Source organism: Microtus oregoni, unplaced genomic scaffold, assembly GCF_018167655.1.
Source record: "Microtus oregoni isolate MIOR12 unplaced genomic scaffold, Mior012 000077F_ref0000221, whole genome shotgun sequence".
Classification (NCBI taxonomy): domain Eukaryota; kingdom Metazoa; phylum Chordata; class Mammalia; order Rodentia; family Cricetidae; genus Microtus; species Microtus oregoni.
In genome coordinates, this window is record NW_024544029.1 from 5184053 (window position 1) to 5198636 (window position 14584).

Sequence of the window (14584 nt, forward strand, 5' to 3'; positions counted from 1 at the left end):
GTGGAAACATCAGCAGGCAACTTCTGCCCGACAAGAGCAGGGGGAGGGGAGCTGGTCAGTCAGTCCATTAGCCGCAGAGCTGGCGCCAACCACTAGCCCTTTACCGTGCCCTGGGGAGCAGGAGATAAGCCCTGCCCCAGCCCCCTCGGCCCCAGCCCTTCTGTCCCCTATTTCTCTTGGTTGTAGTGGGGGCAGCTGACAACAGGTGAAAAAAGAACCCTAGCTTCAGGAGGCAGGGGGAGGCGCAAACTCCCCGGTTTAGGCCAAGTTAGCTCTCCCTCCACCTACCTCCCTTCTCATAGTCAAAAGTTTGCCCTTTAACCTCAGTTCCCTCCTATTCCCTAATTCTTACCTCCTCTTCTGAGGGGGCATCCCGGGGCAAATCATGTCCTCCCACCCTAGGCTCCGGCGTTGGAGTCATGCTCAGAAGCTCTGACCCCTAGCCTATCTCCATCCCGCTGTCGCATCCCTGATCTCTGTCAGCAACAAGGGGGAAGCAGGTAGGCAGGGTGCCAGGAACCGGGAGAGGGAAGGGGTGGTGTCCTCGCTCTGCAGGGTGGGGCATCCCCCTCCCCACACAGCCCGTCTGTAGTCAGGCCAGTGGGAGGAGCTGTCGTGCCCCCCTACCCCCGACACCCCTGAGACCGCAGGACTATAAAGCTGCCCCGCATCGGTCTGCAGCTCCTTCCCGCCCGGCCTAGCTCTGCCAAGCGCTGAATGCCATCTTCCGCCACCATGAGCCATCACTCGTCGGGCCTCCGGTCCGGCATCAGCTCCACCTCGTACCGCCGTACCTTCGGACCACCGCCCTCGCTGTCCCCCGGGGCCTATTCCTACTCTTCCAGCTCTCGCTTCTCCAGCAGCCGCCTGCTGGGCTCGGCGTCCCCGAGCTCGTCTGCGCGACTGGGTAGCTTCCGTGCCCCTCGAGCGGGGGCCCTGCGCTTGCCCTCGGAGCGCCTCGACTTCTCCATGGCCGAAGCCCTCAACCAGGAGTTCCTGGCTACAAGGAGCAACGAGAAGCAAGAGCTACAGGAGCTCAACGACCGCTTCGCCAACTTCATCGAGAAGGTGCGCTTCCTGGAGCAGCAGAACGCAGCCCTGCGCGGAGAGCTGAGCCAGGCCCGGGGCCAGGAGCCGGCGCGCGCCGACCAGCTGTGCCAGCAGGAGCTGCGGGAGCTGCGGCGCGAACTGGAGCTGCTGGGCCGGGAGCGCGACCAGGTGCAGGTGGAGCGCAACGCGCTGGCGGAGGACCTGGCGGCGCTCAAGCAGAGGTCAGAGGGCCTGCCAGTTGCTCCCTCCGCTTCTCCCTTTCTTCCCCTCGGATCCAACAGCCCTAGGGCGTGGCTCCGCTGGTCAACCCCAGCCGGTACCTGTAACATCCTGGTCGGCCCCCTCCCAGCACTATGCCTCGAGCACCTAGTGGAACTGGCAGATTATTAAGGGGACTCCCCCCCCACACCCCGCTCTGTTTCCAGCCCGTTAGACGGGCAGGCTGAATTCCTCGCTTTGGACCCAGGACAGATGCAAGAGCAGATGGGGGCGGGGTGCTAGATGTGGCGGGAGGGCTGGGAGGTGACTGGGCAGCTCAGTGTCTCCCCACTCTGCCTGTTAGGTTAGAAGAAGAATCCCGCAAGCGGGAGGATGCGGAGCACAACCTGGTGCTCTTCCGTAAGGTGAGTGGGGGCCACGTCGAGTCCCACCAGCCCGTCTGCACCCCTAGCAGCGTCTTCAGGGTGGCATCGGTGGGTTAGGGGAGGCAACTTCATAGCTCAGAGGCTGAAAGGGAAGGCCTGGCCCTTCCTCTGCCTGAAGAGCTCTCCTTTCTCTTGCACACCCATTCCCGTTCACAAAGGATGTGGACGACGCCACCCTGTCCCGCCTAGAACTAGAGCGCAAGATTGAGTCTCTGATGGATGAAATTGAGTTCCTCAAGAAGCTACACGAAGAGGTGAGTGGTCGGGGTGTCTGGGAAGGCTTGGGAGAAGGCCTCGCTGAAGCTGCGGAGACGACAGGGATGCTGCGTGATGACAACCCCACCCTTTACCCGGGCTACAGGTGGCTTGACTCCCACCCATGCGCCACCTGTTGGCGGTCGAGGTATCTACACCCTGAACCTGACAAGCGGCCTAAGAGCATCCTAGGCTCAGATCTCAGAATCCGGTGCGCGTGCACTCCCTAGCGCCCCTTCTGTTCATGCAAGTGTCTAGTGCCTCCCACCTTCTCCCTCCCTCCCTCCCTCCCTCCCTCCCTCCCTCCCTCTCCCTCTCCCTCTCCCTCTTTCTTTCTCTTTCTTTCCTCTCTCTCTCTCTCTCTCTCTCTCTCTCTCTCTCTCTCTCTCTCTCTTTAGAGACAGGGTTTCAAAGCCCAGACAGGTCTTGAACTAGTGAGTTTTCTGTCTCAACCTCTCAAAAGCTGGGATTACAAGCTAGGCATTCTTTTCTATTCACAACCTTCTTCTTTCCTGGCCTGTAGGAACTTCGGGATCTGCAGGTGAGCATGGAGAGCCAGCAGGTTCAGCAGGTGGAGGTGGAGGCGACAGTGAAGCCAGAGCTGACTGCGGCGCTGAGGGACATCCGTATGCAGTATGAGAACATCGCAGCGAAGAATCTGCAGGAGGCAGAGGAGTGGTATAAGTCCAAAGTGCGAGAGTGGGGGAGGACTCTGGGGGCTCCTGGGGTGGGAGGCTCTGGGAATGGCTCGCATCCCAGCTGGACCCGTCTGCCAATCAGCAGTATGCTGACCTGTCCGACGCCGCCAACCGCAACCACGAGGCCCTACGCCAGGCCAAGCAGGAGATGAACGAGTCCCGACGTCAAATCCAGAGTCTGACATGTGAGGTGGACGGGTTGCGTGGCACGGTGAGTACTCCGCTGCTGCCTGGGCCGGTGGGCGAATGCTGAAGGGCTTCCCGACTATCCCTTTCTTCCTCTCCTACTCCAGAACGAGGCGCTGCTCAGACAGCTGCGGGAGCTGGAGGAGCAGTTCGCCCTGGAGGCTGGAGGCTACCAAGCTGGCGCAGCGCGTCTGGAGGAAGAACTCCGACAACTGAAGGAAGAGATGGCGCGGCATCTGCGAGAATACCAGGAGCTCCTCAATGTCAAGATGGCCCTGGATATCGAGATCGCAACCTACAGGAAGCTGCTGGAAGGGGAGGAGAGCCGGTGAATGGAGAGACTATTGGGATAGGGCAGGGATGGTAGGGTAGGGCATTGGGCCCAGCGAAGGGAATAATCAGGCTGTGTGCCTTGCCCACAGGATCTCAGTGCCAGTTCATTCCTTTGCTTCCCTAAGTTTAAAGACCACTGGTGAGTCCTCCACGTCTGGCTTCCAGCCTGCAACTTCTCTCTACCTTCTGCCCTGATTACCCTGGCCACGCTCATCCTAGACTGACTCCTATTCCTCATGCAGTGAGATTTCTGGCCATCAGGGGTGGGAGTGGGAGCCTGAAAGGGGAGAATCCTAACCATGTCCTCTCTCCTGCTTTCTCCAGTGCCTGAGGTGGAGGCTCCCCAGGACAGCCACAGCCATAAGATGGTTCTGATTAGGACTATTGAGACCCGGGATGGGGAGGTGAGTTAAAACCCTTGATCCGGAACCCCACATTTTTAATGTTTCTGAGCCCTGATCTGGATGGGCTACAGATCTTAGGATGCTGAGAGTACATGGTTCTTGTGAGGGACAGGAGATAGAAGGTGTGCGTGTGTGCGTGTCTGGGTGTGTGTGTGCAGGCACACCTGTGTCATATGCTCATGTGGAGATCAGACGGTGTTTTCAGGAGTTAGTTCTCTCCCTTTACTGTGAGATTTAGGGATCAAACTCAGGTGGTAAGGTTTTCATGCCAAGTTCCTCTATCTGCTGAGTCAGGGAGGGACACCAGACAGAAGATGAGTAGATACCCAGGTGGTGGTGGTGGCACACACATTTGGTCCCAACCCTTGGGAGGCAGAGGGGAGGTAAGCAGATCTCTGAGTTCAAGGGCAGCTTGCTCTACAGAGTGAGTTTTAGGACAGCCAGGGACACACAGAAACCCTGTCTGGAAAAGTCAAGAAGAGGAAGAGGAGGAGGAGGAGGAGGAGATAAACTGTAACCTCAGCAAGCTGATCCCAAGGAAGGTGCTGCTGAATTTCCCCCTTGCATGCTTTGCCCCCAGCAGGTGGTGACAGAGTCCCAGAAGGAACAGCATAGTGAACTGGATAAGTCTTCTGTTCACAGCTACTGAGCCCTTATCCAGAGCGCTGACCCTGACCTAAGTCTACTCTTAAGCTCAAGCCCCAGAACTGGTCCTTATCCAGCCCCTCTCTGCATGTGGCATGTTTCCCTCCTAGCCAAACTGCAGCCTGACACAGTGTCTGGGTTCTCCCTGCCCTGACACACATGATGTGATCCATAGCTTTCTTGTCCTTGTAAGAGGCAGAAGAAGAATCCCACGACAATAGATCTGTTTGAGAATGATCCCATGGCCAGTGAGGTGGGCCAGCGAGTCTCGAAACCAAATAAAATTGCTACCGAGAGAGAAACTTCTTATTGTGTTTGTCTGGGGTCCTTTCTTCTCTGACTCATTTTCTTGGCACTCATGACTCCAGAGGACCCTGTTGGGTTTTCTCAAACCTCTCTGCTTCTTTTCAACTTAAAACAAACAAAACCTTAGTATGTATCCCAGGCTAGCCTTAAACTAACTCTTTCTTTCTTTCTTTCTTTTTTTTTTTTTTTGGTTTTTTGAGACAGGGTTTCTCTGTAGCTTTGGAGCCAGTCCTGGAACTAGCTCTTGTAGACCAGGCTGGCCTTGAACTCAGAGAGCCTCCTGCCTCTGCCTCCGGAGTGCTGGGATTAAAGGCGTGCGCCACCATCACCCGGCTCTGGGTCCTTTTTTTAGAAGGGCAATGCTAAAAAAGTCTGGTGAAAACTGAATGAAAGAGGTTGAGGGCTGGCTGGGCTGCAGCAAGGACTGGATGGGAAACCTTGTCTCAAAAAAAACAAAACAAAACATAAGACAGCTCAGGTGTCCTGTCTCTGGGACCATGAGACATGATTTGTTTAGAGACAGGACTTCTCACTGGCCTGGTCACCAGGGGTGGGTGGGTTGCCACCAAATGCCAGGGGTCTGTTATCTCCACTTCTCCAGCATGGGATTATAAACGTGCCACCATGACCAGCTTTCTGAACACCGGGTTCCCTGAATTGTACTCAGATCCCTGTGGGGTTTTTTGTTTTTGTTTTTTTTTTAATGATTGCTCTCTCTTTTTTTAAAAATATTTATTTATTTGTTTATTTATTATGTATACAGTATTCAGTCTGCATGCTAGAAGAGGGATCCTGATTGAATTACAGATGGTTGTGAGCCACCATATGGTTGCTGTGAGTTGAACTCAGGACCTCTGGAAGAGTAGCCCGTGCTCTTAACCTCTGAGCCATCTCTCCAGCCCCAGATCCCTGTGCTTGTAAGGGAAGCACTTTATGGACTGAGCTCCCAAGATCCCAGCCTTGGTGTTTGTTTTTAATGCTAATAAGATCAGCAATTCTACATAACAATATAAGAAAAAATCCGGGTGGTGGTGGCACAAGCCTTTAATCCCAGCACTTGGAAGGCAGAGACAGGCAGATAGATCTCTGAGATCCAGGCCAGCCTGGTCTATCAAGTGAGTTCTAGGACAGCCAAGGCTACAACAGAGAAACCCAACCTTGAAACCCTCCCCCTAAAAATAATAACATGAGAAAAAAAACCCAACAAAATCAAGTAAAAATATTGGTGGCAATGTTACTGTCAGAGAAGAAGAACACATTTTAGTGAGTATAGTTAACAAAATATTTCTTTTTGCTGTTCTCGAGACAAAGTCTGCTATGTAGATCTGGCTGGCCTGGAACGCACAGAGATCTGCTGGTGCCTCCACAGTGCTGGTGGGGCTCAAGGTGTGCCCCGCTAAGCACTCTTTAGAAACTTTTAATGGCTTCTTTATTTTTTATTTGCATGCATAATTATACACTACCTACATGCCGGGTGCCTGGGAGATGAGCAGAGGACATCAGAGCCCCTGGAACCTGACTTACAGGTGGTTGTGAGTCATCATGACTGCTAGGTCCTCCCACAAAAGCAAAAAGTACTCTTAAGTGCTGAACCACCTCTCTAGCACCATAAAGCATGGAATATGTTAGGACATGTGTAGTACACCCTGAACATCAGCACTCTGGAAGAATAAACAGACAGATGTCTGTGGGTTTCAGGCCAGCCAGAGCTACGAAGTGAGACCTCATTTAAAAAAAAAGGTGTGGGGGGGTGCTGGAGAGATAGCTCAGAGGATAAGAGCACCGGCTGCTCTTCCAGAGGTCCTGAGTTCAATTCCCAGCAACCATATGGTGGCTCTCAACCATCTGTAATGAGATCTGTCATCCTCTTCGGGCCTGCAGGCATACATGTAGGCAGAATGTTGTATACATAATAAATAAATCTTTTTTTTTTTTTTTGTTTTTTCGAGACAGGGTTTCTCTGTGGTTTTGGAGCCTGTCCTGGAACTAGCTCTTGTAGACCAGGCTGGTCTCGAACTCACAGAGATCCGCCTGCCTCTGCCTCCCGAGTGCTGGGATTAAAGGCGTGCGCCACCACCGCCCGGCATAAATAAATCTTTATATATATATATACACATATTTCAAAATGGTTACAAGATTTTGAATGGTCTTATTCCAAATGAATATTTAATGGATATGCTAATTAATTAAATTGCCACACAGTTTATACTCATAAAAAAGCACCAAATATGCCCCATAAATATGTGTAATTATTATGTGTCAATCAAACATAAAATTGGGCCTGTTTTTTACTTTAATTAATTTATATAATTTTTAAAAGATTTATTTATTTATTATGTATACAGTATTCTGCCTACATATATCCTATAGGCCAGTAGAAAACACTAGATCTCATTACAGATGGCTGTGAGCCACCATGTGGTTGCTGGGAATCGAACTCAGGACCTCTGGAAGAGCAGTCAGTGTTCTTATCCTCTGAGCCACCTCTCCAGCCCCAATTTATATAAATGCTTTTACATTTATGTTTGGGGGGGGTCAAGTGACCCGCCCAGCAGGTCCTAAGTTACTCCAGGGTCTTGAAGAGGCACTATCTGAAAGACATGGCTGGGGGGAGAAACGGACGCCAAGCAGTATTCCTTGTCAAGGCATCTCGTTTATTGAAGCAAGTTTTATGTCTTATATACTCCTCAGTGAGGAGCTCAGGGCAGGGGGAACTGAGGAAGGGGGAAGGGGGAAAGGGAAGGAGGGGCTCGGTAGCTAGGCTCCTAAGTGGGGCAGTTTGAAAGCTAAGCAGGGCAGTTGCAAGGTCAGTGGCTAGAACACCTGCTGTTAGTGATAAGCAGCAAGCCTTGAAGATGCTCTGTGGTGCTTTCCAGAGCTTGAGTCTCCACAGTCAGCACGATCAGCACGTAATGTTTTCGCTAACTTTAAGTTTTCTTGTCTCAAGATTTTTACTTCAAGGCCCTGTGAGATGTGAGAAAGGGGAAGCCTGAAATGGGTCCTGACATATGCTCCTTTTTTTTTTTTGTAACTTCTCAGCAAGACCAAGGTAAGCAGGTTTTTGACTTTAGACCACAGGGTCCCTGGCTTAGGATATGTGGAGGGCAATCCTTGTTCACCTGACATCATGCCATGTTGAGCCGGCCTGTACGGCCTCTGTATGATGTGCTGTTCAGGGGAGGGCTCCACAATATTCCCGTCATTGGGCCTCTGCGTGAATCATCAATGAAAAAACTGCGAGGAGCTCTTTTAGGAGGGAGGGCCAGAGAGTCATGAGACATGTTTTAACCTATTTTTTTCTACCAAAGATCCTGCTCCAAGGGTTCCAGGGTTGAGGAAGTGGGTTAGTAAGGTTAGAGAAGGGGTCAAAATCTAAAATTTTTAACATATGCATTAAACCCAAACACTTTACAGGGTGTGTCAAACTTTTTCCAACATCTATAAGCAGTTACAAATATCATTAGGTCGGGGCTGGAGAGATGGCTCAGAGGTTAAGAGCACTGACTGCTCTTCCAGAGGTCCTGAGCTCAATTCCCAGCAACCCACATGGTGGTTCACAGCCATCTATAATGAGATCTGGCGCCCTCTTCTGGCCTGCAGGCATACATGGAGGCTGAACACTGTGTATATAATAAATAAATAGATCTTTAAAACAAAAACAAAAACAAAAAAAACCCAAATATCATTAGGTCAATTCCAATAAGAGTACAATGACAGACATTGTTGTTATCAAACATCACCAGTTCCAGTCTCTGAGCAACAGTTAAAACCCCAATTTTCCCCCTTCTTAAGTGAAGAGGGGTTAATATTTTAATCAAAATGAGTTTTGTGTCCCAAAGATTAAAACAGTCAAATGTTTAGTCTGCATCTTAGCTCCAGAGTGCCTCAGGGCAGGTGGGACTCCTGGGCGAGGCAAGCCGAACCCAGCCACCGGAAGCACTTCTTGGCAACCATCCCAGCAGGGTCTCTTTGGACTCTTTGGAGGCTGAAGGACACCCTCAGAGCGGTGTAGCAGGCCCCGCCAACAGGCATTTCTCTCTGCGGGGACAGGGAAGATGGATCAAGGACTCCTCCCCAACTCGTTTCTGGAACTCCTTTATGGGGTGTTTGCAGCTATGACATCATTCAGGTTTAGCTTTTATTTTCCTTCTGTGAAAGAAAAAAGCACAAACATATCCTCGACCCCAAATATATATAGGTCGGTCTTTTCATTAATGCATTGCAAGGGCTTTTTTACCTTGTCTTAGTAAAGCTTGGTGTCATCATGTCAGATCTGTTTGCATCAGGGTCTGTTTGTAACTTTTATAAGTTGCTTTAAAGGAGCCTTGGTACGCTCCACAAATATATTTTTTAAATTATTATTATTAACCATATATGCAGTTCTTCCATTGGAAGAGCCATTTGTAAAATTTAGCATAAAATCCTTTAAGGGATTTTTAGCTACAACATTAGCAAAATACAGTTGTGTGAATTGTAGCACTGATCATCTGGGAAAAGATTATTGTTTTGGCCTTTGAATTGAGCAAACACAATTGTCCAGGAATCAATCCTAAAATTATCAATGAATTTATTGTTTAGTATAAGAAACATTGATCATAATCAATATTTTGTTAAACCATCTCCCAGATTTTATCCTGCCCTTTTGTACCAGACAGGCTACTGTTTTAAATTAAGAGCTTAAAAAATTTTTTTAAACTTTTATTTATTTATTTATTTAACTTTATTATGTTCGTTGGTGTGAAGGTGTCAGATCTCGTGGAACTACATTTTCAGACAGTTGTGAGCTGCCATGTGGGTGCTGGGAATCGAACCTGGGTCCTCTGGAAGAGCAGTCAGTGCTCTTAACCGCTGAGCCATCATCTCTCCAGCTCCCAAGAGTTTAAAATCTTAATTGGCGAAACTGGGAAGGTTTAGCCATAAACAGCATTTTGCTTTTTCATAAAACTGTTGTAGAATAAGTTTTACATTTAATATATACATTTGCCATAGTTGAATCATAATTAATCTATTATACTTGTTGATTATTGTATACTTTACCTGTGATTTATACTTTACCTGCTTGAGTACCTGTTAAGCAGCTTTTTTAAGCTCTCTATTGGAAATTGGCTCATTGTTTTTTGTAAGAATTTTACCTAGTGGCCCAAGTCTCCCATAAGAATATTATAACTAGGGCTTTAACCATTGTATATTTAATTAAAAGTTTATAAACTATCCTCCTCTTAAGTTCCAAGTCTGCCTTGCAGATAGAAAAATGGGGAAAGGAAGCATTTTAACTAATGATTTAGACCACATTAGACATCAACACGTAGAAGAATAAAAATAGATCCACATCCATCTCCATGTACAAAACTCAAGTTTAAATAAGTCAAAGGCCTCAGCATATAAAAATTACATTGAACCTCACAGATAAAAAATTAGAAGTACACTTTGCCACATCTCAAACATAGCCTCAGTGGCACAAACATTGGGAGAAACAATTAGATCTCCTAAACTGAGAAACTTTTGTATAACAAGACTATAGAGTGGGAAAAAATCTTTATCATAAACCCATTTTAAAAACATATGAAGAACTCAGGAAATTAGTATCAAAAAATTAATCTAATAAAAATATTTGTTACAGACATAAACTGAAAACTCTTATCAGACAAACTCAAAAATGACTGAGAGACATTTTTAAATGTTCAAACATAACATCCTTTAGCCATCAGAGAAATGCAAATCAAAACTCTGAGGTTTTATCTTATCCTTGTAAAAATGACCAAGATTAAAAATTACTATTAACAACTTATGCTTAAAAAAATGTGGGTAAGGGAAAAAACTTCATTGCTGCAAGTGCAAACTGGCACAGCCACTTTTGGATCATAATATGGTCATTTTTTAAAATTAGGCAAATATCTACCTTAAAACTCAGCAATACCCCTTTTGGGCCTAAATACAAAAGTTGTTTAACCATACCATAAGGACCTGTGCTCAGCTATGCTTATAGCAGAATAACTTTATCATAGCCAGATTCTGAAAACAACCCAAATGTGTCTCTTTTACACCTAGGATAAAAGAGACATCCTCCTTTTAAACAGCCATGAATACCACAAAATATCTTGGAGTAACTCTAAGCAAGCAGGACAAAAGTTTGGGTCCTATCATCTTTGCTTATGAAGGGGGAACTGTTTTTTATTTTTAACTATTATCCCTTGTTAGAGTATAACTCTGGCCCTTGATAAATTTAGTAAGAGGTCTGAGTCTCAGCAATCCACCCTGAAGCAACACCTGGCAGCAGGAAAGGAGTTTAAGCTGAGACAACTCGACTCCCACACAGGAGCAGACCATACAAATGGAAAAACTTGTATGATAAGAACTTTAACTCTTTTAAGAAGAAAAAATTTAAGACATTAGAAAATAAAAAGATCTCCTATTTTCTTGGGAAAATAGAAGAAACAAAGCAAAAATGACAATCTCACTGAAAGCAATCTACAGATTCATGGTAAATGTCCATTAAAAATTATAGCAACATTTCTCATAGAACTCGAAAGAACAATCCTCAACTTTATAAGGAAAAGACAAGAACTCAGGATAGCCTAAACAATTTTTAAAATTCTCTGAATGTATTACAATCTTTGATTTTAAAACTTTCCCATAGAACCATAGTATTGAAATTAACCTACCTTGGGTAAAAATTTATATGCCTACAACTAAAGATTTTTTACCAAGAAGCAAAATTTTAAAATGGAAAAGAAGCATATTTACCTTCCTTTTACTGTCTTGAAGCCGTAGTTTTTTTGAGGCTAGTTCCTTTTTGCAAACCTGTCTGGCAGTTACTGCTCCGTATGGCAGGGGGTTGTTCTTTAACTATTATGATTGGCTTATTCAAAAAGGCTATTACCAATAATTATCTGGAGAGTGGATGTCAGATCAGATGAGGTAAAGGAAAACTTCTGAGGGTCACTTTGCCTCTTCCCAGGGACTAAGTCATAACATCAGTAACTGAGTCAACACCTAAGGGCTATCTTGCCCCTATTCAGGGATGGAAAGTTCCCAACATCTCAGTATGTGCATGCATAGCTGTTATGTCCTTGGTTCCCAGGGGAGGAGGGGAAGTACAGAGAGTCGTCAGAAATGGCTTCAGATTTTTCTTAAAGTTCTACATTTCCTCCTCTTATTTGGCCTAATATCCCAATCCTGGGATATTAGTAAATTTGGGGGACTAATTGGATCAGTACACAGAAATTAGCAGTATCATCAGAGATACAGGGGTTAAACCAATGTTGTAGGCTCATCATAGATCAATAGAGGGCACCAGGTACCAGTTTCCTGTCCTCTTGGGATTTGGGAGAGTTAGGTTACACAGGTACCGATATTGAGGGGTTGGAGTCCCCAAACATACTTTTGTTAAGGTTAACTTTTTCTGTTGCCCCCATCTACAGGACGTATGAGTGTTGAAACTGCCAGATGAGGCTATTTTCTCATAATAGGGAGATCCTGCTGACAGGCATAGCCAGCAAGATTGTGTCAAGCTGGGGTCAGTACTATTTAGCAAGAAAAAGGCTCCCTGCACAAGGTTGAATAGTTCTTGGCTGGTGGTGGGAGGTGCCAGCAGAGAAGCAGGGAGAGTAGCTTAGTCCAGCCGGCAGCAGCAGGCTCTGGTCAGATAGTACTTGGTTCTCTACCTTAGCATAATTGTGAAGGTGGCACCTAAATCTTGCTGCTGTATCCTGTTTGGGAAATACCATCGCATGCCCCAAGTCCTTCCTGACACCCATGGAGACAGTCCTGCTGCTTGCCCCTGGGAGACAAGTGTGGGAGATGTCACAGGTTCCTGTGCTCCACATGGAGCTTTGCTTTGGAAGTATAATTTTAGTCCCAAGAAGAACTAGGTTTTCGATAAGCATCCCCAGTAGTTTTACATTTTCAGGCACCACAGTATAAAAATCTATCTATCTAGCTTTCCCAGGTAACGATGTAGGGAACCTGGTCTGGGTGGCCATGTGGGCAGGTTTTTTCCTTGACCTGTAAGATAGTATCCAGGTATCTAAAGGGACAGAGTGGGACAGATATTTATGTCTGCCTTCAGGTCAGGGAAATCATGAAACTGTTGAAGTCGCTGTGTGGTATACAGAAAAGGGCTTTTCAGTTCTCAGGAAGAAAAGAGTATTGATATGTATGTATCCCAGACAAGCTTCAAAGCGGCCATTCTTCTGCCTCTGCTTCTCGAGCACTGCTGTGGTTATAAGCACGCTCCCAAGCCTGGCCTGAAGGCACCTTAAGATGGAAATCTCTATTGTTGACTGTTAGAGGCATGGGATGAAGGGGTCTGTCCACAGAGGGGACAGACAGCAGTGCCGCATGCTTGAGGACTGGGAAGGTGCAGCCTTACAGACTTGTGGGGCTTTTGTTTGTTTTTAGGCAGAGTCTTGCTCCCCATCCAGCCTAGCTTTAAATGTCTGCTGCAGCCTGAACTGGCCTCAGACTCGCCGTCGCTCCTCGGCCTCCCGAATTCTACCATCTCAGGACTGTGCCACCTAACTGGGTTGTTTTGTTGTTTACTTTGCTTCTAGGAATGCTACATTTTTGACTAGTAATCTTTGGAGTTTATATGCACATCCCAGTATAATTCTCCAGGTTCTCAAATATTTTCCTTTAGAAGAAAAATACTATTTTGCTTAGTCACTGTTGTTATTTTTAAACTGATTGAGGAATGGGTGCAGTGACCTGCCTCAGTCTTGGCTCTTGGTCACCACGACCTCTGCCTGTTCTCTGGCACAGGGTGGAAAGAGTGCTCCACAGTTCATTAGGGAATTCCTATGATTCTTCAGTGCAGCCTGAGCAGGGTTTTAAGGGCTGAGCGGAAGTGAATAGGCCTCTCTTGCTGTTGATATTAGCGTCCACGACACACTGTGCTGTCCGTTGCTCAAACTGACAAACAGGAGTTTAATTTCAGTTAAGTACTGTGCTTTTCAAAGCCACACTATGAGGAAGGGCTGGATCTGGGGCCAAGAATACAAAAGGAACAGTTATGCAATATTTGTTCCCCCTTTTAACTCGGAGGACACAGAACATTCGAGAACCTGGGAATAAATATCAGACATTTGAATGTTTGCAGGGCTGTGAATCCAAAACTGCCCACCCTTCAGGCTCTGGCACCTTGCCCAGCTCCACTGTTTTGTTTTGAGCCTCACTATGTAGCCCTGGCTGACGGTATTGCTTCTGCCCCTGAGTGCCGGGATTACAGGTGGTGCCACTATACCGAGATGACCTCGCTTTCTTAGTTCCCTATGTGTGGGCATGCATCTGTTGTGTAGAGGTCAGAGGACAATTTCTGGGAGTTGGCTCTTTCCTTCCACTATGGGCGAAGGGGACCGACTCTTGTTGGGCTCGGCAGCAAGTACCTTTGCCCACTCGGACTCCTTGCCTAGTTTACCTTCACTTTCTTAAGCAAGAGTTTCTTTTTTCGTTCAACTGTGGCCCATGCTGCACATGCCCCTGTTCTCTGGAATTCGGCTAAAGAATCCTTGCTCACCCCTGGGGTGATGGGGTAGCATTCTCTGGCATCTGTGTGTTGTCTTAGAGATGGCTTAGAGGTCCATAGCTTATTCAAGAGTAGAGCACACAGTAGGTACTCAGTATTCTTACTCAGTTAAGTAAGAAATAAGCCAGGAGTATAGCTCAATCAAGAGTGTTTGGCTCATTCACTAGGCTTAGGGTTCAACACCATCACCACAAGAAATAATAAGGGGTGTGTGCATGTGCGTGAGTGCTGGGAAGGATGAGGCAGACCAGGGATCTCACACCCAGATGGTTACAACAAGAAGATCAAGAGTTTCAGGCCAGCCTGTACTACATAGTAAGACCCTGTCTCAAACAAGACCTCAGCATGTATGAAACGTATCATTACTTCATTGTTTTGTTTTTGTTTTTCTTTCGAGAAAGGAAAACTTAATGTAGACTCGGCTGGCCTCAAATACAGAGATCTGCTTCCCAAGCACTGGGATTAAATGTGTGCACCAACCACCCACCTGGCCTTTCCTTGGTCTTTTTGTTCTCTTTCTTTCTTTCTTTCTTTCTTTTT

General features: G+C 46.9%; 1 protein-coding gene across 1 annotated transcript; it reads left to right on the plus strand.

Annotated features, from left to right (window-relative positions):
* Positions 1-651: 651 nt before the first annotated feature.
* Prph (peripherin) lies at positions 652-4504 on the plus strand. The gene is given in 9 exon segments (XM_041642644.1): positions 652-1271; positions 1613-1673; positions 1853-1948; positions 2473-2655; positions 2658-2858; positions 2941-3161; positions 3256-3305; positions 3491-3570; positions 4151-4504. Coding segments are annotated over 9 exon segments (1515 nt in total). The 5' UTR covers positions 652-717; the 3' UTR covers positions 4220-4504.
* Positions 4505-14584: the final 10080 nt, after the last annotated feature.